At 60.2% G+C, this 23,727-nt stretch overlaps 1 protein-coding gene across 4 annotated transcripts in view; it reads right to left on the bottom strand.

Annotated features, from left to right (window-relative positions):
* Positions 1-120: 120 nt before the first annotated feature.
* CDK16 (cyclin dependent kinase 16) overlaps positions 121-23,727 on the bottom strand; it is a 101,847-nt gene continuing 78,240 nt past the window's right edge. For 2 of the 4 annotated variants that reach the window (XM_090126776.1, XM_090126779.1), the window contains exons 13-17: positions 15,921-15,963; positions 14,302-14,392; positions 12,974-13,051; positions 4,989-5,035; positions 121-171 (exon numbers count right to left, since the gene is read on the bottom strand). In XM_090126776.1, coding sequence (XP_089982902.1) covers positions 4,998-5,035; positions 12,974-13,051; positions 14,302-14,392; positions 15,921-15,963 — 250 coding nt within the window. In that variant the 3' untranslated portion in view covers positions 121-171; positions 4,989-4,997. The remainder of the gene's footprint in view (positions 172-4,988; positions 5,036-12,973; positions 13,052-14,301; positions 14,393-15,920; positions 15,964-23,727) is intronic. The other 2 variants (XM_090126777.1, XM_090126778.1) reach the window with 2 other exon arrangements.

The following is a 23,727-nucleotide window of genomic DNA, read 5'->3' as shown; positions in this document are numbered from 1 at the left end:
CCCCCGACTTCATAGCTAATAAAGAAGAGGGGGGGAGCGGGGGGGGGGGGGAACCCGAAAAAAAATATCATTATTATTATTATTATTAATAATTATTATTATATTTTTTTTTTGGGGGGGGGGGGGGGGGGGGTCCGTGTCACGGGGGGGGCGCGGCTGCATCCGGGGGGGCTGCGAAGAGACGGAAAGGAAAGGGTTAAAAGTGACCCCCCCCCCCAATAGAAAACATAAATTAATGACCTCCCCTCCCCACAATTAATGACCCCCCCCCCACAATTAATGACCCCCCCTCACAATTAATGACCCCCCGCCCAAATTAATGACCCCCCCCACGATTAATGACCCCCCCACAATTAATGCTTAATGACCCCCCCCAGAATTAGAGAACCCCCCCCAAATTAATGACCCCCCCACAATTAATGACCCCCCCTCACAATTAATGAGCCCCCCTCACAATTAATGACCCCCCCACAATTAATGACAACCCCCCCAATTAGTGACCCCCCCAACTGAATGACCCCCCCACAATTAATGACCCCCCCAAATTAATGACCCCCCACAAATTAATGACACCCCCCCACAATTAATGACCACCCCACAATTAGAGAACCCCCCCCAAATTAATGACCCCCCCACAATTAATGACCCCCCCAAATTAATGACCCCCCACAAATTAATGACCCCCCCCAGAACTAATGACCCCCCCACAATTAATGACCCCCACAATTAATGACCCCCCCCAAATTAATGACCCCCCCACAATTAATGACCCCCCCAAATTAATGACCCCCCACAAATTAATGACCCCCCCCAGAACTAATGACCCCCCCACAATTAATGACCCCCACAATTAATGACCCCCCCCAAATTAATGACCCCCCCCACGATTAATGACCCCCCCACAAATTAGAGAACCCCCCCAAAATTAATGACTCCCCACAAATTAATGACCCCCTCTCACAATTAATGACCCCCCCTCACAACTAATGACCCCCCCGAAATTAATGACCCCCCCCACAATTAATGACTCCCTCACAATTAATGACCCCCCCAATTAATGACTCCCCCTCACAATTAATGACCCCCCCAAAATTAATGACCCCCCCCAAATTAACGACCCCCCCAAATTAATGCCCCCCCATTTTAATGACCCCCCACAATCAATGACCCTCCCAAATTAATGACACACCAAATTAATGACCCCAACAATCAATGACCCCCAAATTAATGTTCCCCCCCCAAATTAATGACCCCCCCCCACAATTAATGACCCCCCCAAATTACTGGCCCCCCCAACAATTAATGACCCCCCCCAACTTAATGACCCCCCCTCACATTTAATGACCCCCTCGCAATTAATGACCCCCCCACAATTAATGACCCCCCCCAACTTAATGACCCCCCCTCACAATTAATGACCCCCCCTCACATTTAATGACCCCCCTCACAATTAACGACCCCCCCAAATTAATGCACCCCTCACAATTAACGACCCCCCCCAAATTGATGACCCCCCCTCACAATTAATGACCCCCTCCAAATTAATGACCCCCCTCAACTTAATGACCCCCCCACAAATTAGAGAACCCCCCCCAAAATTAATGACCCCCCCCCACAATTAATGACCCCCCCCACGATTAACGACCCCCCCAAATTAATGACACCCCAAATTAATGACCCCCCCCAAATTAATGACCCCCCCCAACTTAATGCCCCCCCTCACAATTAATGACCCCCCCTCCACAATTAATGCCCCCCCGAAATTAATGACCCCCCCATAATTAATGACCCCCCCCACGATTAATGACCCACCCTCACAATTAATGACCCCCCAAACTTAATGACCCCCCCCAAAATTAGAGAACCCCCCCCAAATTAATGACCCCCCCCCACAATTAATGACCCCCCCCACGATTAATGACCCCCCAAACTTAATGACCCCCCCCCCAGAATTAGAGAACCCCCCAAGTTAATGACCCCCCCCACAACTAATGACCTCCCCTCACAATTAATGAGCCCCCCACAACTAATGACCCCCCCCAGAACTAATGACCCCCTCCAAATTAATGACCCCCCCACAATTAATGACCCCCCCCACAATTAACGACCCCCCCAAATTAATGACACCCAAAATTAATGACCCCCCCAAATTAATGACCCCCCCAACTTAATGCCCCCCCTCACAATTAATGACCCCCCCCTCCACAATTAATGCCCCCCCGAAATTAATGACCCCCCCTCACAATTAATGACCCCCCCCACAATTAACGACCCCCCCAAATTAATGACACCCCAAATTAATGACCCCCCCTCACAATTAATGACCCCCCCAACTTAATGATCCCCCCCAAAATTAGAGAACCCCCCCAAAATTAATGACTCCCCCCAAATTAATGACCCCCCAATTAATGACCCTCCCACAAATTAATGACCCCCCCACAATTAATGACCCCCCCACAAATTAGAGAACCCCCCCCAAATTAATGACCCCCCCCACAATTAATGATTCCCCCCAAATTAATGACCCCCCAACTTAATGACCCACCAAATTAATGACCCCCCCAAATTAATGACTCCCCCACAATTAATGACACCCCAAATTAATGACCCCCCCTCACAATTAATGCCCCCCCCCCAAATTAATGACCCCCCCCCCAAAATTAAGGACACCCCCCCATAAATTAGGAAGCCCCCCCTAATTAATGCCCCCCCCCACAACTAATGCCCCCCCCATTAATGACCCCCCTCCAAATTAATGACCCCCCCTCAAAATTAATGACCCCCCCAAATTAATGACCCCCCCCAATTTAGGACCCCCCCCCAAATTAATGCCCCCCCCCAAATTAACCCCCCCATTAAAATTAGGACCCCCCCCCAATTATGGCCCCCCCCTTAAAATTAAGAGCCCGCCCCGCCAATTAAGGCCCCCCCCCTTAATATTAGGACCGCCCCCAAATTATCGACCCCCCCCCAAATTACTGCCACCCCCCCAATTAAGGACCCCCCCCAAATTACTGCCCCCCCCCTTTAAAATTAGGACCCCCCCCCCAATTATGGACCCCCCCTTAAAATTAAGACCCCCCCCAATTAAGGACCCCCCCCCAAATTACTGCCCCCCCCCCAATTAAGAGCCCCCCCCCAATTAAGGACCCCCCCCTTAATATTAGGACCCCCCCCACAATTAAGGACCCCCCCCCCAATTTAGGACCCCCCCCCAAATTACTGCCCCCCCCCCAATTAAGGACCCCTCCCCCCTAATTAACCCCCCCTTAAAATTAAGACCCCCCCCCACAATTATGACCCCCCCCCCAAAATTAGGACCCCCCCCAAATTACTGCCCCCCCCCTAATTATGGACCCCCCCCAAAATTATCGACCCCCCCCCAAATTACTGCCCCCCCCCAATTAAGGACACCCCCAAATTAGTGCCCCCCCCCTTAAAATTAGGACCCCCCCCAATTTAGGACCCCCCCCCCCAATTATGGACCCCCCCCAAATTACTGCCATCCCCCCCAATTAAGGACCCCTCCCCCCTAATTAACCCCCCCTTAAAATTAAGACCCCCCCCCCAATTATGGACCCCCCCCCAAATTACTGCCCCCCCCCCAATTATGGCCCCCCCCCTTAAAATTAAGAGCCCCCCCCAATTAAGGCCCCCCCCCTTAATATTAGGACCCCCCCCCAAATTATCGACCCCCCCCAAATTACTGCCCCCCCCCCAATTAAGGACCCCCGCCAAATTAGTGCCCCCCCCCTTAAAATTAGGACCCCCCCCCACAATTATGGACCCCCCCTTAAAATTAAGACCCCCCCCAATTAAGGACCCCCCCCAAATTACTGCCCCCCCCCCAATTAAGGACCCCCCTCAAATTAGTGCCCCCCCCCTTAAAATTAGGACCGCCCCCCCAATTTAGGACCCCCCCCCCCAATTAAGGACCCCCCCCCTTAATATTAGGACCCCCCCCACAATTATCGACCCCCCCCAAATTACTGCCCCCCCCTAATTAAGGATCCCCCCCCCCAAAATTCGACCCCCCCCCATTTTTGGGGTCTTTTTGGGGTCTTTTTAAGGGGGGGTCCCCAAAATTTCTGCCCCCCCCCACATTACGACCCCCCCCCATATTGAATCCCCTCCCCCCATTTTTGGGGTCTTTTTGGGGTCTTTTTCGGGGGGGGTCCCCCAAATTTGTGCCCCCCCCCACATTACGACCCCCCCCAAATTATGGACCCCCCCAAAATCTGCCCCCCCCCTTTTATGGCATTTTTTGGAGTCATTTTTGCCCCCCCCCCCCCATTTTATGCCCCCCCCCCATTTAGGACCCCCCCCAAAATTTGACCCCCCCCATTTTTGGGGTCTTTTTGGGGTCTTTTTAAGGGGGGGTCCCCAAAATTTCTGCCCCCCCCCACATTACGACCCCCCCCAAATTACGGACCCCCCCCCAAAATCTGCCCCCCCCATTTTTGGGGTCTTTTTGGGGTCTTTTTAAGGGGGGGTCCCCCAAATTTGTGCCCCCCCCCCACATTACGACCCCCCCCATATTGAATCCCCCCCCCCATTTTTGGGGTCTTTTTGGGGTCTTTTTGGGGGGGGGTCCCCCAAATTTGTGCCCCCCCCCCAGATTACGACCCCCCCCCATATTGAATCCCCCCCCCCCATTTTTGGGGTCTTTTTCGGGGGGGTCCCCCAAATTTGTGCCCCCCCCCCACATTACGACCCCCCCCCAAATTAAATCCCCATTTTTGGGGTCTTTTTGGGGTCTTTTTAAGGGGGGCCCCCAAATTTGTGCCCCCCCCCACATTCAGCCCCCCCCCAAATTAAATCCCCATTTTTGGGGTCTTTTTGGGGTCTTTTTAAGGGGGGGTCCGCCCAAATTAACGCCCCCCCCCCCAAATTAGGACCCCCCCCCACTTCAGGCCCCCCCCCCTCCAATTTTAGGGGGTTTTTGGGGTATTTTTTTTGGGGGGGGGGGCCGGGGGGGGGGTCCATACCTGCCTGGTTCAGAACTCAGAGTCGTGGACCCGAAAGGCTGTGGCACCTGTGGAGAAATTTGGGGGGGGGTCCTAAAATTGGGGGGGGTCCCAAAATTGGAGGGGGGGTCCTAGAATTTGGGGGGGGGGTCCGAAATTGAGGGAAAGAGCTCAAAAATTGGGGGGGGGTCCTAAAATTGGGGGGGGTCCCAAATTGAGGGAAAGAATCCAAAAGTTGGGGGGGGGGTCCTAAAAATTGGGGGGGGTCCTGAAATGGGGGGGGGTCCTAAAATTGGGGGGGGGGTCCCAAATTGAGGGAAAGAATCCAAAAGGTGGGGGGGGGTCCTAAAATTGGGGGGGGGTCCCTAAAACTTTGCGGGGGTCCTAAAATTGGGTGGGGGGTCCCAATATTGGGGGGGTCCTGAAATTGGGGGGGGGGTCCTAAAATCGGGGGGGTCTCAAAATTGGGGGGGGGGGTCCAAAATTGAGGGAAAGAATCCAAAAGTTGGGGGGGGTCCCAAAATTGGGGGGGGTCCTAAAATTGGGGGGGGGTCCCAAATTGAGGGAAAGAATCCAAAAGTTGGGGGGGGGGTCCTGAAAATTGGGGGGGGTCCCAAGTTGAGGGAAAGAGACCAAAATTGGGGGGGGGTCCTAAAATTGGGGGGGGGTCCTAAAATTGAGGGGGGGTCCCAAAATTGGGGGGGGGTCCTAAAACTGGAGGGGGCCCCAAAATTGGGGGGGGGGGTCTGAAATTGAGGGAAAGAGCCCAAAAATTGGGGGGGGGTCCTAAAATTGGGGGGGTCCCAAAAATTTGGGGGGGGGGGGGGGCAAAATTGGGGGGGGGTCCTGAAATTGGAGGTGGAGGGGGGAGGGGGGGGTCATAAAATTGGGGGGGGGTCCGAAATTGAGGGAAAGAATCCAAAAGTTGGGGGGGGGTCCTAAAATTTGGGGGGGGGTCCTGAAATGGGGGGGGGTCCTAAAATTGGGGGGGGTCCCAAATTGAAGGGGGGGGTCAGAAATTGAGGGAAAGAGCCCAAAAATTGGGGGGGGGGGTCCTAAAATTGGGGGGGTCCCAAAATTGGGGGGGGTCCCAAATTGAAGGGGGGGGTCAGAAATTGAGGGAAAGAGCCCAAAATTTGGGTGGGGGTCCTAAAATTGGGGGGGGTCCCAAATTGAGGGAAGGAGCCCAAATATTGGGGGGGGGTCCTAAAATTGGGGGGGTCCCAAAAATTGGGGGGGGTCCCAAATTGAGGGAAAGAATCCAGAAGTTGGGGGGGGGTCCTAAAATTGGGTGGGGGTCCCAAAATTGGGGGGGGGCTCAAAATTGGGGGGGGTCCCAAATTGAAGGGGGGGGTCTGAAATTGAGGGAAAGAGCCCAAAAATTGGGGGGGGGTCCCAAAATCGGGGGGGGTCCTAAAATTGGGGGGGGTCCTGAAATTGGAGGTGGGGGGGGGGGAGGGAGCCCAAATTTGGGGGGGGGTCCGAAAATTGAGGGAAACAATCCAGAAGTTGGGGGGGGGTCCTAAAATTGGGGGGGGTCCCAAAATTGGGGGGGGGTCCTAAAATTGGAGGGGGGGTCCTAAAATTGGGGGGGGTCTGAAATTGGAAATGGGGGGGGGGGGAAGAGGGGGTCCTAATATTGGGTGGGGTCCCAAAAATTTGGGGGGGGTCCTAAAATTGGGTGGGGGTCAAAATTGGGGGGGTCCCAAAATTGGGGGGGGTCCTAAAATTGGGGGGGGGTCCTGAAAGTGGAGGTGGAGGGGGGGGAGGGAGCCCAAATTTGGGGGGGGGTCCGAAAATTGAGGGAAAGAATCCAAAAGTTGGGGGGGGGTCCTAAAATTTGGGGGGGGGTCCTGAAATTGGGGGGGGTCCTAAAATTGGAGGGGGGGTCCTAAAATTGGGGGGGGGGTCCGAAATTGAGGGAAAGAGCCCAAAAATTGGGGGTGGGTCCTAAAATCGGGGGGGGTCCTAAAATTGGGGGGGGGTCTCAGAATTGGGGGGGGGGTCCTGAAATTGGAGGCAGGGGGGGGGGAGGGGGGTCCTAAAATTGGGGGGGGGGTCCCAAATTGAGGGAAAGAATCCAAAAGTTGGGGGGGGGGTCATAAAAATTGGGGGGGGTCCCAAAATTGGGGGGGGTCCTAAAATTGGGGGGGGTCCTAAAATTGGGGGGGGTCCCAAAATTGGGGGGGGTCCTAAAATTGGGGGGGGTCCAAAATTGAGGGAAAGAGCCCAAAAATTGGGGGGGGTCCTAAAATCGGGGGGGGTCCTAAAATTGGGGGGGGGCTCAAAATTGGGGGGGGTCCCAAATTGAAGGGGGGGGTCTGAAATTGAGGGAAAGAGCCCAAAAATTGGGGGGGGGTCCTAAAATTGGGTGGGGGTCCCAAAATTGGGGGGGGTCCTAAAATTGGGGGGGGGTCCTGAAATTGGAAATGGGGGGGGGGAAGGGGTCCTAAAATTGGGGGGGGGTCCCAAATTGAGGGAAAGAATCCAGAAGTTGGGGGGGGTCCTAAAAATTGGGGGGGGTCACAAAATTGGGGGGGGTCCCAAAAATTTCGGGGGGGTCCCAAAATTGGGTGGGGGTCCTGAAATTGGGGGGGGTCCCAAAATTGGGGGGGGTCCTGAAATTGGGTGGGCGTCCTAAAACTGGGGGGGGTCCCAAAATTGGAGGGGGGGTCCTAGAATTTGGGGGGGGGGTCCGAAATTGAGGGAAAGAGCTCAAAAATTGGGGGGGGGTCCTAAAATTGGGGGGGGTCTCAGAAATTGAGGGAAAGAGCCCAAAAATTGGGGGGGGGTCCTAAAATTGGGGGGGGTCCCAAATTGCAGGGGGGGGTCAGAAATTGAGGGAAAGAGCCCAAAATTTGGGTGGGGGTCCTAAAATTGGGGGGGGTCCCAAATTGAGGGAAGGAGCCCAAATATTGGGGGGGGGTCCTGAAATTGGGGGGGGTCCTAAAATTGAGGGGGGGTCCCAAAATTGGGGGGGGGGTCCTAAAACTGGGGGGGGTCCCAAAATTGGGGGGGGGGTCTGAAATTGAGGGAAAGAGCCCAAAAATTGGGGGGGGGTCCTAAAATAGGGGGGGGGTCCCAAAATTGGGGGGGGTCCTGAAATTGGGGGGGGTCCCAAAATTGGGTGGGGTCCTGAAATTGGGGGGGGTTCCAAAATTGGGGGGGCTCTCAGAAATTGAGGGAAAGAGCCCAAAAATTGGGGGGGGGTCCTAAAATTGGGGGGGGTCCCAAATTGAAGGGGGGGGTCAGAAATTGAGGGAAAGAGCCCAAAATTTGGGTGGGGGTCCTAAAATTGGGGGGGGTCCCAAATTGAGGGAAGGAGCCCAAATATTGGGGGGGGGTCCTGAAATTGGGGGGGGTCCTAAAATTGAGGGGGGGTCCCAAAATTGGGGGGGGGGTCCTAAAACTGGGGGGGGTCCCAAAATTGGGGGGGGGGTCTGAAATTGAGGGAAAGAGCCCAAATATTGGGGGGGGTCCTAAAATTGGGGGGGTCCTAAAATTGGGGGGGTCCCAAATTGAAGGGGGGGGTCTGTAATTGAGGGAAAGAGCCCAAAAATTGGGGGGGGGTCCTAAAATTGGGGGGGTCCCAAAAATTTGGGGGGGGGGGGGGCAAAATTGGGGGGGGGTCCTGAAATTGGAGGTGGAGGGGGGAGGGGGGGGTCATAAAATTGGGGGGGGGTCCGAAATTGAGGGAAAGAATCCAAAAGTTGGGGGGGGGTCCTAAAATTTGGGGGGGGGTCCTGAAATGGGGGGGGGTCCTAAAATTGGGGGGGGTCCCAAATTGAAGGGGGGGGTCAGAAATTGAGGGAAAGAGCCCAAAATTTGGGTGGGGGTCCTAAAATTGGGGGGGTCCCAAAATTGGGGGGGGTCCCAAATTGAAGGGGGGGGTCAGAAATTGAGGGAAAGAGCCCAAAATTTGGGTGGGGGTCCTAAAATTGGGGGGGGTCCCAAATTGAGGGAAGGAGCCCAAATATTGGGGGGGGGTCCTAAAATTGGGGGGGTCCCAAAAATTGGGGGGGGTCCCAAATTGAGGGAAAGAATCCAGAAGTTGGGGGGGGGTCCTGAAATGGGGGGGGGTCCTAAAATTGGGGGGGGTCCCAAAATTGGGGGGGGGTCCTAAAATTGGGTGGGGGTCCTAAAACTGGGGGGGGTCCCAAAATTGGAGGGGGCGTCCTAGAATTTGGGGGGGGGGTCCGAAATTGAGGGAAAGAGCCCAAAAATTGGGGGGGGGTCCTAAAATTGGGGGGGGGTCCGAAATTGAGGGAAAGAGCTCAAAAATTGGGGGGGGGTCCTAAAATTGGGGGGGGTCCCAAATTGAGGGAAAGAGCCCAAAAATTGGGGGGGGGTCCTAAAATTGGGGGGGGGTCCTAGAATTGGGGGGAGTCTGAAATTGGGGGGGGTCCTAAAATTGGGGGGGGTCCCAAAATTGGGGGGGTTCCTAAAATTGGGGGGGGTCTGAAATTGAGGGAAAGAGCCCAAAAATTGGGGGGGGGGGGTCCTAAAATCGGGGGGGGGTCCCAAAATTGGGGGGGGTCCTAAAATTGGGGGGGGGGTCCCAAATTGAGGGAAAGAATCCAGAAGTTGGGGGGGGGTCCTAAAATTGGGGGGGGTCCCAAAATTGGGGGGGGGTCCTGAAATTGGGGGGGGGTCCTAGAATTGGGGGGGGTCTGAAATTGAGGGAAAGAGTCAAAAAATTGAGGGGGGGGTCCTAAAATTGGGGGGGGTCCCAAAATTGGGGGGGGTCCTAAAATTGGGGGGGGTGTCTGAAATTGAGGGAAAGAGCCCAAATATTGGGGGGGGTCCTAAAACTGGGGGGGTCCCAAAATTGGGGGGGGTCCCAAAAATTTGGGGGGGGTCCTAAAATTGGGGGGGGTCCCAAAATTGGGGGGGGGTCCTGAAATTGGGGGGGGTCCTAAAATTGGGGGGGGTCCTGAAAGTGGAGGGAAAGAATCCAAAAGTTGGGGGGGGGTCCCTAAAACTTTGCGGGGGTCCTAAAATTGGGTGGGGGGTCCCAATATTGGGGGGGTCCTGAAATTGGGGGGGGGGTCCTAAAATCGGGGGGGTCTCAAAATTGGGGGGGGGGGTCCAAAATTGAGGGAAAGAATCCAAAAGTTGGGGGGGGTCCCAAAATTGGGGGGGGTCCTAAAATTGGGGGGGGGTCCCAAATTGAGGGAAAGAATCCAAAAGTTGGGGGGGGGGTCCTGAAAATTGGGGGGGGTCCCAAGTTGAGGGAAAGAGACCAAAATTGGGGGGGGGTCCTAAAATTGGGGGGGGGTCCCAAAATTGGGGGGGGTCCCAAATTGAAGGTGGGGGTCAGAAATTGAGGGAAAGAGCCCAAAATTTGGGTGGGGGTCCTAAAATTGGGGGGGGTTCTAAAATTGAGGGGGGGTCCCAAATTTCAATGGGGGGGGTCCCAAAATTGGGAGGACCCCAAAATTTGGGGGGGGGGGAGGGAAGGAGGCTCTGAATTGGGGCCATGGGGGCAAAATTTGGGGGGGGGGGTCGCAAATTAAAGGGGGGAGGGTCCCGAAATTTGGGGGGGGGGTTGGGGGGGGTCCTAAAATTTAAGGGGGGGGTCCTAAATTAAATGGGGGGGGGTCCCAAAATTGGGAGGACCCCAAAATTTGGGGAGGGGGGGGGTCCCAAATTGAAGGGGGGGGGGAGGGAAGGAGGCTCTGAATTGGGGCCATGAGGCCAAAATTTGGGGGGGGGGGGGTCGCAAATTAAAGGGGGGAGGGTCCCGAAATTTGGGGGGGGGGTTGGGGGGGGTCCTAAAATTTAAGGGGGGGGGGCAAAATTAAATGGGGGGGGTCCCAAAATTGGGAGGACCCCAAAATTTGGGGAGGGGGGGGTCCCAAATTAATTGGGGGGGGGACGGAAGGAAGCTCAGAATTGGGGCCATGGGGGCAAAATTTGAGGGGGGGGGTCGCAAATTAAAGGGGGGAGGGTCCCGAAATTTGAGGGGGGGGGTTGGGGGGGTGCTAAAATATAAGGGGGGGGTCTCAAATTTAAAGGGGGGGGTCCCAAAATTGGGAGGACCCCAAACTTTGTGGGGGGGGGAGGGAAGGGGGTCCAGAATTGGGGCCATGGGGGCAAAATTTGGGGAGGGGGGGGGTCGCAAATTAAAGGGGGGAGGGTCCCAAAATTTGGGGGGGGGGGTCGGGGGGGGTCCTAAAATTTAAGGGGGGGGCCCAAATTTAAATGGGGGGGGGTCCCAAAATTGGGAGGACCCCAAAATTTGGGGGGGGGGAGGGAGGGAAGGGGGTCCAGAATTGGGGCCATGAGCCCAAAATTTGGGGGTGGGGGTCGCAAATTAAAGGGGGGAGGGTCCAAAAATTTGGGGGGGGGGTTGGGGGGGGTGCTAAGATTTAAGGGGGGGTCCTAAATTAAATGGGGGGGGGTCCCAAAATTGGGAGGACCCCAAAATTTGGGGAGGGGGGGGGGTCCCAAATTGAAGGGAGGGGGGAGGGAAGGGGGTCCAGAATTGGGGCCATGGTGGCAAAATTTGAGGGGGGGGGTCGCAAATTAAAGGGGGGAGGGTCCCAAAATTTGAGGGGGGGGGTTGGGGGGGGTCCTAAAATTTAAGGGGGGGGTCCCAAATTTCAATGGGGGGGGGCTCAAAATTGGGAGGACCCCAAAATTTGGGGGGGGGGGGGAGGGATGGGGGTCCAGAATTGGGGCCATGGGGGCAAAATTTGGGGGGGGGGGTCGCAAATTAAAGGGGGGAGGGTCCCAAAATTTGGGGGGGGGGGGTCGGGGGGGGTCCTAAAATGTAAGGGGGGGGTCCCAAATTTCAATGGGGGGGGGTCCCAAAATTGGGAGGACCCCAAACTTTGTGGGGGGGGGAGGGAAGGGGGTCCAGAATTGGGGCCATGGGGCCAAAATTTGAGGGGGGGGGTCGCAAATTAAAGGGGGGAGGGTCCCGAAATTTGGGGGGGGGGTTGGGGGGGGTCCTAAAATTTAAGGGGGGGGTCCCAAATTTAATGGGGGGGGGTCCCAAAATTGGGAGGACCCCAAACTTTGTGGGGGGGGGAGGGAAGGGGGTCCAGAATTGGGGCCATGGGGGCAAAATTTGGGGAGGGGGGGGTCACAAAGGGGGGAGGGTCCCAAAATTTGGGGGGGGGGTTGGGGGGGTCCTAAAATTTAAGGGGGGGGTCCCAAATTTCAATGGGGGGGGGTCCCAAAATTGGGAGGACCCCAAAATTTGGGGGGGGGGGGGTCCCAAATTGAAGTGGGGGGGGGGAGGGAAGGGGGTCCAGAATTGGGGCCATGGGGCCAAAATTTGAGGGGGGGGGTCGCAAATTAAAGGGGGGAGGGTCCCGAAATTTGGGGGGGGGGCTGGGGGGGGTCCTAAATTTAAGGGGGGGGTCCCAAATTTCAATGGGGGGGGGTCCCAAAATTGGGAGGACCCCAAACTTTGTGGGGGGGGGAGGGAAGGGGGTCCAGAATTGGGGCCATGGGGGCAAAATTTGGGGAGGGGGGGGGTCGCAAATTAAAGGGGGGAGGGTCCCAAAATTTGGGGGGGGGGGTCGGGGGGGGTCCTAAAATTTAAGGGGGGGCCCAAATTTAAATGGGGGGGGGTCCCAAAATTGGGAGGACCCCAAAATTTGGGGGGGGCGGGGGGGAGGGAAGGGGGTCCAGAATTGGGGCCATGGGGGCAAAATTTGATGGGGGGGGGGGTCGCAAATTAAAGGCGGGAGGGTCCCAAAATTTGGGGGGGGGGTTGGGGGGGGTCCTAAAATTTAAGGGGGGGGTCCCAAATTTCAATGGGGGGGGTCCCAAAATTGGGAGGACCCCAAAATTTGGGGGGGGGGGGGTCCCAAATTGAAGTGGGGGGGGGGAGGGAAGGGGGTCCAGAATTGGGGCCATGGGGGCAAAATTTGAGGGGGGGGGTCGCAAATTAAAGGGGGGAGGGTCCCGAAATTTGGGGGGGGGGTCGGGGGGGGTCCTAAGATTTGGGGGGGGGGTCCCAAATTTCAATGGGGGGGGGAGGGGGGGCTCACCGGGGTCGGGCAGGGAGGCGGAGCGCAGCCCCGTTTCCTTCTGCAGCTGGATTTCCTTCAGGGCAAAGATGGAGGTGGCTGCAAAACAAGAAAGGAGGAAGGGGGTTAAGCTCCGCCCCCTCGTCGCCGATTGGCCGCTGAGGCGCTTCCCTCCCGTCGGTTCGTTCCGCGATTGGCCCGTTTGTCCGTCCATTCGGAAACGCGTGCGGTTGTTCCCTTGCTTCGTTCAGGCGTTCATTCATAAATTCGTTCGCTTGTTCATTCATAAGTTCGTACATCCGGTTCGCGCTGTCATTCATTTGCACCCATAGAAAAACCCGCCCACCACGACGCCCCGCCCACCCCGTTAAGCCACGCCCCTTTCCGCTTAAGCCACGCCCCCCTCCCCATTCATCCCTATGGGCCGCATTTACCTCCATTCATCCCCACCACGCCGAATCCAGACCACACCCACTTTAGCCCCGCCCACTGACAACCGCACCCACTCAAGCCCCGCCCCCTTCCACGTAAGCCACGCCCCCTTCCACGTAAGCCACGCCCCCTTTCTCCCTCCCCATTCATCCCTCTGGCCTCCATTCACTCCCATCCTCCCCCCTCTCCCAATCCAGACCCCACCCACTTTAGCCCCGCCCACCAACGACCACACCCCCTCAAGCCCCGCCCCCTTCCGCTTAAGCCACGCCCCCTTTCCTTCTCCCAATTCATCCCTATGGCCTCCATTCTCTTCCATTCATTCCCTCCCTCTCCCAATCTGGACCCCGCCCAACTTAGCCCCGCCCACCTACGACCGCACCCACTCAAGCCACGCCCCGTCATCTTAAAGCCACGCCCCCTTCCGCTTAAGCCACGCCCCCTTTCTCCCTCCCCATTCATCCCTATGGCCCCCATTTACCACCATTCACTCCCACCCTCCCCCCTCTCCCAATTCGGGCCCCACCCACTTTAGCCCCGCCCATCAACGACCACACCCACTCAAGCCACGCCCCTACCCTTAAGCCACGCCCCCTACCCTTAAGCCACGCCCCCTTTCTCCCTCCCCATTCATTTCTATGGGACCCATTTACCTCCATTCATCCCCACCCTGCCCAATTCAGACCCCACCCACTTTAGCCCCGCCCACTGACAACCGCACCCACTCAAGCCCCGCCCCCTATCCTTAGACCACGCCCCCTATCCTTCTCCCCATTCATCCCTACGGCTCCCATTCTGCCCCATTCACTCACACCTTCCCCCCTCTCCCAATTCGGGCCCCACCCACTTTAGCCCCGCCCACCAACGACCCCACCCACTCAAGCCCCGCCCCCTCCCCTTAAGCCCCGCCCACTCACTGTCAGGCAGGGCGCAGACCCGTGGCCCCAGGCAGGCAAAGAATGGATGCCCCATCGCCTCCGCCGCCGGCACTCGCCGTCGCCCCTCAAACTGCCCCGCCCCCAAAAGGTTAGGCCACGCCCACAAGGCCTGGCCACGCCCAAAAGGTCGGGGGGGAGGAGCTTCGTGAAGCCACGCCCCCTTCCGTCCCGCTCAGAGAAGCCATTTGTGGTGGGGGAGGGAGGGGGAGGGGGCAATTAGGGGGGCGGGGCTTATGAAAAGGGGGCGGGGTTTAAGAAAATGGGTGGGGCTTAAGGGAGAGGTTTGGGTTGAGGGGCGGGACTTGTGTTTAAGGGGCGGAGTCTGGGAAAAAAAGGGCGGGGCTTAAGGAGGCAGGCAGGAAAGGGGGCAGGGTTTGTTACTAAAGGGGTTGGGATGGGGGCGGGGTTTGAAGGAAGGGGGCGTGGCTTGCTTAGGAGTGGGCGTGGTTTAAAGGAAGGAGGCAGAGGTTGCTGGGAAGGGGGCGGGGTTTGATGGAAGGGGGCGGGTTTTTCTCGGATGGGGGCGGGGCTTGTTGGGCAGGTGGGTGGGGCTTCTTCGGAAGGGGGCGGGGCTTGAAGGGAGGGGGCGGGTTTATAAGAAGGGGGCTGGGCTTGAAGAAAGGGGGCGGGGCTTGCTTAGGAGTGGGCGTGGTTTAAAGGAAGGAGGCAGAGGTTTCTGGGAAGGGGGCGGGGTTTAAAGGAAGGAGGCTGGGATTCTCAGAAGGGGGCAGGGCTTCTTCGGAAGGGGGCGGGGCTTGTTGCAAAGGGGGCGGGGTTTGAATGAAGGGGCGTGGCTTGCTGAGAGTGGGCGTGGCTTAAAGGAAGGAAGCTGCTGGAAGGGGGCGGGGTTTGATGGAAGGGGGCGGGTTTTAAAGGAAGGAGGCGGGGCTTGCTCGGAAGAGGGCGGGTCTTGTTGGGAAGATGGGCGGGGCTTCTGAATGGGGCGGAGTTTGAAGAAGGGGCAGGTTTGTAAGAAGGGGGTGGGGCTTGTTGAGAAGGGGGTGGGGTTTGAAGGAAAGGGGCGTGGCTTGCTGAGCGTGGGCGTGGCTTAAATGAAGCTGTTCTCTGGGAAGGGGGCGGGGTTTGATGGAAGGGGGCGTGGTTTAAAGGAAGGAGGCAGAGGTTGTTGGGAAGGGGGCGGGGTTTGATGGAAGGGGGCGGGGTTTAAAGGAAGAAGGCGGGGATTGCTCTGAAGGGGGCGGGGCTTGTTGGGAAGGTGGGCGGGGCTTCTTCGGAAGGGGGCGGGGCTTGAAGGGAGGGGGCGGGGCTTGTTGGGAGGGGGCTGAGTTTGAAGGAAGGGGGCGTGGCTTGCTTAGGAGTGGGCGTGGTTTAAAGGAAGGAGGCAGAGGTTTCTGGGAAGGGGGCGGGGTTTAAAGGAAGGAGGCAGGGTTTGCTCGGAAGGGGGCGGGGCTTCTTCGGAAGGGGGCGGGGCTTCTTCGGAAGGGCAGGGTTTGAAAGAAGGGGGCGGGGCTTGCTGAGAGTGGGCGTGGCTTAAAGGAAGGAAGCTGCTGGAAGGGGGCGGGGTTTGCTCGGAAGGGGGGTGGGCGGGGCTTCACCGGAAGGGGGCGGGGCTTGTTGGGAAGGGGGCGGGGCCTCACCTGCAGCAGCTTTCCCAGCAGGTCGGCGCCTTCGTGATCCAACCTGGAATTTGAGGGGGGGTCACGTGATGGAGGGGGGGGGGAGCACTTGTGGGTCTGGGGGGGGATTTGGGGGGCAGCTGGGGGGTCTGGGGGGGCACTTGGGGGTCTGGGGGGGCACCTGGGGGGCAATGGGGGGATAGTTGGGGGCCTGGGGGGGCGCTTGGGGGGCAATGGGGGGCAGTTGTGGGTCTGGGGGGGCACTTGGGGGCACTTAGGGGGCAATGGGGGGCACTTGGGGGTCTGGGGGGGCACCTGGGGGGCAATGGGGGGCATCTAAGGGTCTGGGAGGGGCACTTAGGGGGGCATTTAGGCGTCTGGGGGCAGTTGTGGGTCTGGGGGGTCACTTGGGGGTCTGGGAGGGCACTTGGGGGTCTGGGGGGGTCACATGGGGGTCTTGGGGGCGCTGGGGGGGCACTTGGGGGTCTGGGGGGGGAGTTGGGGGGCAGTTGGGGGTCTGGGGGGCAATGGGGGGCACTTGTGGGTCTGGGGGGGGCACTTGGGGGGCAATGGGGGGCAGTTGAGGGTCTGGGGGGTCACTTGGGGGTCTGGGGGGGGAGTTGGGGGGCAGTTGGGGTTCTGGGGGGCAATGGGGGCACTTGGGGGTCTGGGGGGGGCACTTGGGGGGCAATGGGGGGCAGTTGAGGGTCTGGGGGGGGGCACTTGGGGGGCAATGGGGGGCAGTTGGGGGTCTGGGGGGCAGTTGGGGGGCAATGGGGAGCATTTGAGGGGCAGTTGGGGGGCAGTTGGGGGTCTTGGGGGCAATTTGGGGCTCTTGGGGGGGCAGTTGGGGGACACTTGGGGGGCAATGGAGGGCAGATGGGGGTCTGGGGGGGCAATGGGGAACAATGGGGGGCACTTGGGGGTCTGGGGGGGCACCTGGGGGGCAATGGGGGGCATCTAAGGGTCTGGGGGGCACTTAGGGGGGCATTTAGGGGTCTGGGGGCAGTTGTGGGTCTGGGGGGTCACTTGGGGGTCTGGGAGGGCAGTTGGGGGTCTGGGGGGGTCACATGGGGGTCTTGGGGCCGCTGGGAGGGCACTTGGGGGTCTGGGGGGGCACTTGTGGGTCTGGGGGGGGAGTTGGGGGGCAGTTGGGGGTCTGGGGGGCAATGGGGGCACTTGTGGGTCTGGGGGGGCACTTGGGGGGCAATGGGGGGCACTTGGGGGTCTGGGGGGCACTTGGGGGGCAGTTGTGGGTCTGGGGGGGCACTTGGGGGTCTTGGGGGGAATGGGGGGGCAGTTGGGGGCCTGGGGGGGGCACGTGGGGGGCAATGGGGGGCATTTAAGGGTCTGGGGGGCACTTAGGGGGGCATTTGGGGTCTGGGGGGGCAATTAAGGGTCTGGGGGCACTTGGGGAGTAATGGGGGCATTTTGGGGGGCACTGGGGGTCTGAGGGCAACTTGGGGGTCTGGGGGGGCAATAGTGGGGTAATGGGGGACACTTAGGGGTCTGGGGGGTCACTTGGGGGTCTGGGAGGGCAGTTGGGGGTCTGGGGGGGTCACATGGGGGTCTTGGGGGCGCTGGGAGGGCACTTGGGGGTCTGGGGGGGGAGTTGGGGGGCAGTTGGGGGTCTGGGGGGCAATGGGGGCACTTGTGGGTCTGGGGGGGCACTTGGGGGGCAATGGGGGGCACTTGGGGGTCTGGGGGGCACTTGGGGGGCAGTTGTGGGTCTGGGGGGGCACTTGGGGGTCTTGGGGGCACTTGGGGGTCTTGGTGTGAATGGGGGGGCAGTTGGGGGTCTGGGGGGGCACTTGAGGGGTAATTAGGGGCACTTGGGGGGCAATGGGGGGCACTTAGGGGTCTGGGGGCAACTTGGGGGTCTGGGGTGGCACTTGGGGGGCAATGAGGGGTGGTTGTGGGTCTGGGGGGCACTTGAGGGGCACTGGGGGGCAGTTGGGGGTCTGGGGGGGCGCTTGGGGGGTAATTAGGGGCACTTAGGGGGCAATGGGGGGGCACTTGGGGGGCAATGGGGGGCAGTTGGGGATCTGGGGGCACTTGGGAGTCTGGGGTGGCACTTGGGGGGCAATGAGGGGTGGTTGTGGGTCTGGGGGGCACTTGGGGGGCAATGGGGGCACTTGGGGGTCTGGGGGGGCACGTGGGGGGTAATTAGGGGCACTTGGGGGGCAATGGGGGGCAGTTGGGGGTCTGGGGGGCAGTTGGGGGGCAATGGGGAGCATTTGAGGGGCAGTTGGGGGGCAGTTGGGGGTCTTGGGGGCAATTTGGGGCTCTTGGGGGGGCAGTTGGGGGACACTTGGGGGGCAATGGAGGGCAGATGGGGGTCTGGGGGGGCAATGGGGAACAATGGGGGGCACTTGGGGGTCTGGGGGGGCACCTGGGGGGCAATGGGGGGCATCTAAGGGTCTGGGGGGCACTTAGGGGGGCATTTAGGGGTCTGGGGGCAGTTGTGGGTCTGGGGGGGCACTTGGGGGGCAATGGGGGGCATTTAAGGGTCTGGGGGGCACTTAGGGGGGCATTTGGGGGTCTGGGGGGGCACTTGGGGGGCAATGGGGGAGCACTTGGGGGTCTGGGGGGGGAGTTGGGGGGCAATGGGGGGCAATGGGGGGGCACTTGGGGGTCTGGGGGCAGAGTTGGGGGGCAGTTGGGGGTCTGGGGGGAAATGGGGGCACTTGTGGGTCTGGGGGGGCACTTGGGGGGCAATGGGGGGCATTTAAGGGTCTGGGGGGCACTTAGGGGGGCATTTAGGGGTCTGGGGGCAGTTGTGGGTCTGGGGGGGCAGTTGGGGGTCTGAGGGGTCACTTGGGGGTCTGGGAGGGCACTTGGGGGTCTGGAGGGGCACTTGGGGGGCAATGGGGGGCACTTGGGGGTCTGGGAGGGCACTTGGGGGTCTGGAGGGGCACTTGGGGGGCAATGGGGGACACTTGGGGGTCTGGGGGGGCACCTGGGGGCAATGTGGGGCATTTAAGGGTGGGGGGGGGCACTTAGGGGGGCATTTAGGGGTCTGGGGGCAGTTGTGGGTCTGGGGGGCACTTGGGGGGCAATGGGGGGCAATGGGGGGACAGTTGGGGGTCTGGGGGGTCACTTGGGGGGCTGGGGGGCAATGGGAGGGCACTTGGGGGTCTGGGGGGGGCACTTGGGGGGCAATGGGGGCATTTGTGGGGGGCACTTGGGGGTCTGAGAGCAACTTGGGGGTGTGGGGGGGCACTTGGGGGGCAATGGGGGGCACTTGGGGGTCTGGGGGGCACTTGGGGGGCAGTTGTGGGTCTGGGGGGGCACTTGGGGGTCTTGGGGGGAATGGGGGGGCAGTTGGGGGCCTGGGGGGGGCACTTGGGGGGCAATGGGGGGCATTTAAGGGTCTGGGGGGCACTTAGGGGGGCATTTGGGGTCTGGGGGGGCAATTAAGGGTCTGGGGGCACTTGGGGGGTAATGGGGGCATTTTGGGGGGCACTGGGGGTCTGAGGGCAACTTGGGGGTCTGGGGGGGCAATAGGGGGGCAATGGGGGGCAGTTAGGGGTCTGGGGGCAGTTGTGGGTCTGGGGGGGCACTTGGGGGGCAATGGGGGGCAGTTGGGGGTCTGGGGGGGCACTTGGGGGGCAATGGGGGGCAATGGGGGGACAGTTGGGGGTCTGGGGGGGCACTTAGGGGTCTGGGGGCAGAGTTGGGGGGCAGTTGGGGGTCTGGGGGGCACTTGGGGGACAATGGGGGGCATCTAAGGGTCTGGGGGGGGACTTAGGGGGGCATTTGGGTGTGTGGGGGGCACTTGTGGGTCTGGGGGGGCACTTGGGGGGCAATGGGGGGCACTTGGGGGTCTGAGAGCAACTTGGGGGTGTGGGGGGGCACTTGGGGGCCAATGGGGGGCATCTAAGGGTCTGGGGGGCACTTGGGGGGCAGTTGGGGTTCTGGGGGGCAATGGGGGGCACTTGGGGGTCTGGGGGGCACTTGGGGGGCAGTTGTGGGTCTGGGGGGGTCACTTGGGGGTCTTGGGGGCACTGGGAGGGCACTTGGGGGTCTGGGGGGGCACTTGGGGGTCGGGGGGGGAGTTGGGGGGCAGTTGGGGGTCTGGGGGGCAATGGGGGGCACTTGTGGGTCTGGGGGGGGGCACTTGGGGGGCAATGGGGGGCACTTGGGGGTCTGGGGGGCACTTGGGGGGCAGTTGTGGGTCTGGGGGGGCACTTGGGGGTCTTGGGGGCACTTGGGGGTCTTGGTGTGAATGGGGGGGCAGTTGGGGGTCTGGGGGGGCACTTGGGGGGCAATGGGGGGCACTTAGGTGTCTGGGGGCAACTTGGGGGTCTGGGGGGGCACTTGGGGGGTAATTAGGGCCACTTAGGGGGCAATGGGGGGCAGTTGGAGGTCTGGGGGGGCACTTGGGGGGCAATGGGGGGGTAGTTGTGGGTCTGGGGGGGCACTTGGGGGTCTTGGGGGCACTGGGAGGGCACTTGGGGGTCTGGGGGGGCACTTAGGGGGCACTTAGGGGGCACTTGGGGGGCACTTGGGGGTCTTGGTGGGAATGGGGGGGCAGCTCCGGGTCTGGGGGGGTCACTTGTGGGGCACTGGGGGGCAGTTGGGGGTCTGGGGGGGCACTTGGGGGGTAATTAGGGGCACTTGGGGGGCAATGGGGGGCACTTAGGGGTCTTGGGGGCACTGGGAGGGCACTTGGGGGTCTGGGGGGGCACTTAGGGGGCACTTAGGGGGCACTTGGGGGGCACTTGGAGGTCTTGGGGGGAATGGGGGGGCAGTTGGGGGTCTGGGGGGGGCACTTGGGGGGCAATGGGGGGCACTTAGGGGTCTGGGGGCAACTTGGGGGTCTGAGGTGGCAATTGGGGGGCAATGAGGTGTGGTTGTGGGTCTGGGGGCACTTGGGGGGCAATGGGGGCACTTGGGGGCCTGGGGGGGCACTTAGGGGGTAATTAGGGGCACTTGGGGGGCAATGGGGGGCAGTTGGGGGTCTGGGGGGCACTTGGGGGGCAATGGGGAGCATTTGAGGGGCAGTTGGGGGTCTTGGGGGCAATTTGGGGCTCTTGGGGGGCAGTTGGGGGACACTTGGGGGGCAATGGAGGGCAGATGGGGGTCTGGGGGGGCAATGGGGAACAATGGGGGGCACTTGGGGGTCTGGGGGGGCACCTGGGGGGCAATGGGGGGCATCTAAGGGTCTGGGGGGCACTTAGGGGGGCATTTAGGGGTCTGGGGGCAGTTGTGGGTCTGGGGGGGCACTTGGGGGGCAATGGGGGGCAGTTGAAGGTCTGGGGGGGCACTTGGGGGGCAATGGGGGGCAATGGGGGAGCACTTGGGGGTCTGGGGGGGCACTTGGGGGTCTGGGGGGGGAGTTGGGGGGCAGTTGGGGGTCTGGGGGGCAATGGGGGCACTTGTGGGTCTGGGGGGGCACTTGGGGGGCAATGGGGGGCACTTGGGGGTCTGGGGGTCACTTGGGGGGCAGTTGTGGGTCTGGGGGGTCACTTGGGGGTCTTGGGGGCACTGGGAGGGCACTTGGGGGTCTGGGGGGGCACTTGGGGGTCGGGGGGGGGAGTTGGGGGGGCAGTTGGGGGTCTGGGGGGCACTGGGGGGCATTTAAGGGTCTGGGGGGGCACTTAGGGGGGCATTTGGGGGTGTGGGGGGCACTTGTGGGTCTGGGGGGGCACTTGGGGGGCAATGGGGGGCAATGGAGGGCAGATGGGGGTCTGGGGGGGCAATGGGGAACAATGGGGGGCACTTGGGGGTCTGGGGGGGCACCTGGGGGGCAATGGGGGGCATCTAAGGGTCTGGGGGGCACTTAGGGGGGCATTTAGGGGTCTGGGGGCAGTTGTGGGTCTGGGGGGGCACTTGGGGGGCAATGGGGGGCAGTTGAAGGTCTGGGGGGGCACTTGGGGGGCAATGGGGGGCATTTAAGGGTCTGGGGGGCACTTAGGGGGGCATTTGGGGGTCTGGGGGGGCACTTGGGGGGCAATGGGGGAGCACTTGGGGGTCTGGGGGGGGAGTTGGGGGGCAGTTGGGGGTCTGGGGGGCAATGGGGGGCACTTGGGGGTCTGAGAGCAACTTGGGGGTGTGGGGGGCACTTGTGGGGCAATGGGGGGCATCTAAGGGTCTGGGGGGGCACTTATGGGGGCATTTGGGGATCTGGGGGGCAATGGGGGTCTGGGGGGGCACTTGGGGGGCAATGGGGGGCAATGGGGGGCACTTGGGGGTCTGGGGGCAGAGTTGGGGAGCAGTTGGGGTTCTGGGGGGCAATGGGGGGCACTTGTGGGTCTGGGGGGGCACTTGGGGGGCAATGTGGGGCATTTAAGGGTCTGGGGGGGCACTTAGGGGGGCATTTAGGGGTCTGGGGGCAGTTGTGGGTCTGGGGGGAACTTGGGATCCCTTATGGGGCACTGGGGTCACTTATGGGGTTTCTCATAGGGGAATGGGGTTCTTTATGGGGTCCCTTATGGGGTCTCTTATAGGGCATTGGGGTCACTTATGGGGTTTCTTATAGGGCACTGGGGACCCTTATGTGTTACTGGGGTCCCTTATAGGGCTGCAGGGTCCCTTATAGGGCATTGGGGTCCCTTATATGGCACTGGGGTCCCTTGTAGGGTATTGGGGTCCCTTATGTGTTATTGGGGTCCCTTATGGGGCCTTGGGGTCCCTTGTAGGGCTGTAGGGTCGCTTATATGGCACTGGGGTCCCTTATAGGGCATTAGGGTCCCTTGTAGGGGTGTAGGATCCCTTATAGGGCTGTAGGGTCCCTTATGGGGCCTTGGGGTCCCTTTTAGGGCCGTGGCGTCCCTTAAAGGGCAATGGGGTTTCTTATAGGGCTGTGGGGTCCCTTGTAGGGCCTTAGGGTCCCTTGTAGGGCATTGGGGTCCCTTATATGGCACTGGGGTCCCTTATAGGGCATTGGGGTCCCTTATAGGGCACTGGGGTCCCTTATATGGCACTGGGGTCCCTTGTAGGGCTGTAGGGTCCCTTATATGGCACTGGGGTCCCTTATAGGGCATTGGGGTCCCTTATAGGGCCTTGGGGTCCCTTTTAGGGCTGTAGGGTCCCTTATATGGCACTGGGGTCCCTTATAGGGCATTGGGGTCCCGTATGGACATTGGGGTCCTTTATGGGGCATTGAGTTCCCTTAAAGGGCACTGGGATCCCTTATAGGGTATTGGGGTCCCTTATAGGGCATTAGGGTCCCTTTTAGGGCCTTGGGGTCCCTTGTAGGGCTGTAGGGTCCCGTATGTGTCATTGGGTCCCTTATAGGGCAATGGGGTCCCTTATAGGGCATTGGGGTCCCTTATAGGGCAATGGGGTCCCTTGTAGGGCTGTAGGATCTTTTATAAGGCATTGAGGTCCCTTATATGGCATTGGGATCCCTTGTAGGGCTGTAGGATCCCTTATAAGGCATTGGGATCCCTTATATGGCACTGGGGTCCCTTGTAGGGCTGTAGGGTCCCTTATGTGTTATTGGGGTCCCTTATGGGGCCTTGGGGTCCCTTGTAGGGTATTGGGGTCCCTTATGTGTTATTGGGGTCCCTTATGGGGCCTTGGAGTCCCTTGTAGGACTGTAGGGTTGCTTATATGGCACTGGGGTCCCTTGTAGGGCTGTAGGGTCCCTTATAGGGCATTGGGGTCCCTTATGGACATTGGGGTCCTTTATGGGGCATTGAGTTCCCTTAAAGGGCACTGGGATCCCTTATAGGGTATTGGGGTCCCTTTTAGGGCATTAGGGTCCCTTGTAGGGCTGTAGGGTCCCTTGTAGGGCTGTAGGGTCCCTTATATGGCACTGGGGTCCCTTGTAGGGCTGCAGGGTCCCTTATGGGGCCTTGGGGTCCCTTATGGACATTGG

Source organism: Phasianus colchicus, chromosome 29 (genome assembly GCF_987193195.1).
Source record: "Phasianus colchicus chromosome 29, bPhaCol1.hap1.1, whole genome shotgun sequence".
Lineage (NCBI taxonomy): Eukaryota > Metazoa > Chordata > Aves > Galliformes > Phasianidae > Phasianus > Phasianus colchicus.
This window is presented reverse-complemented; position numbering and strand designations above follow the sequence as displayed.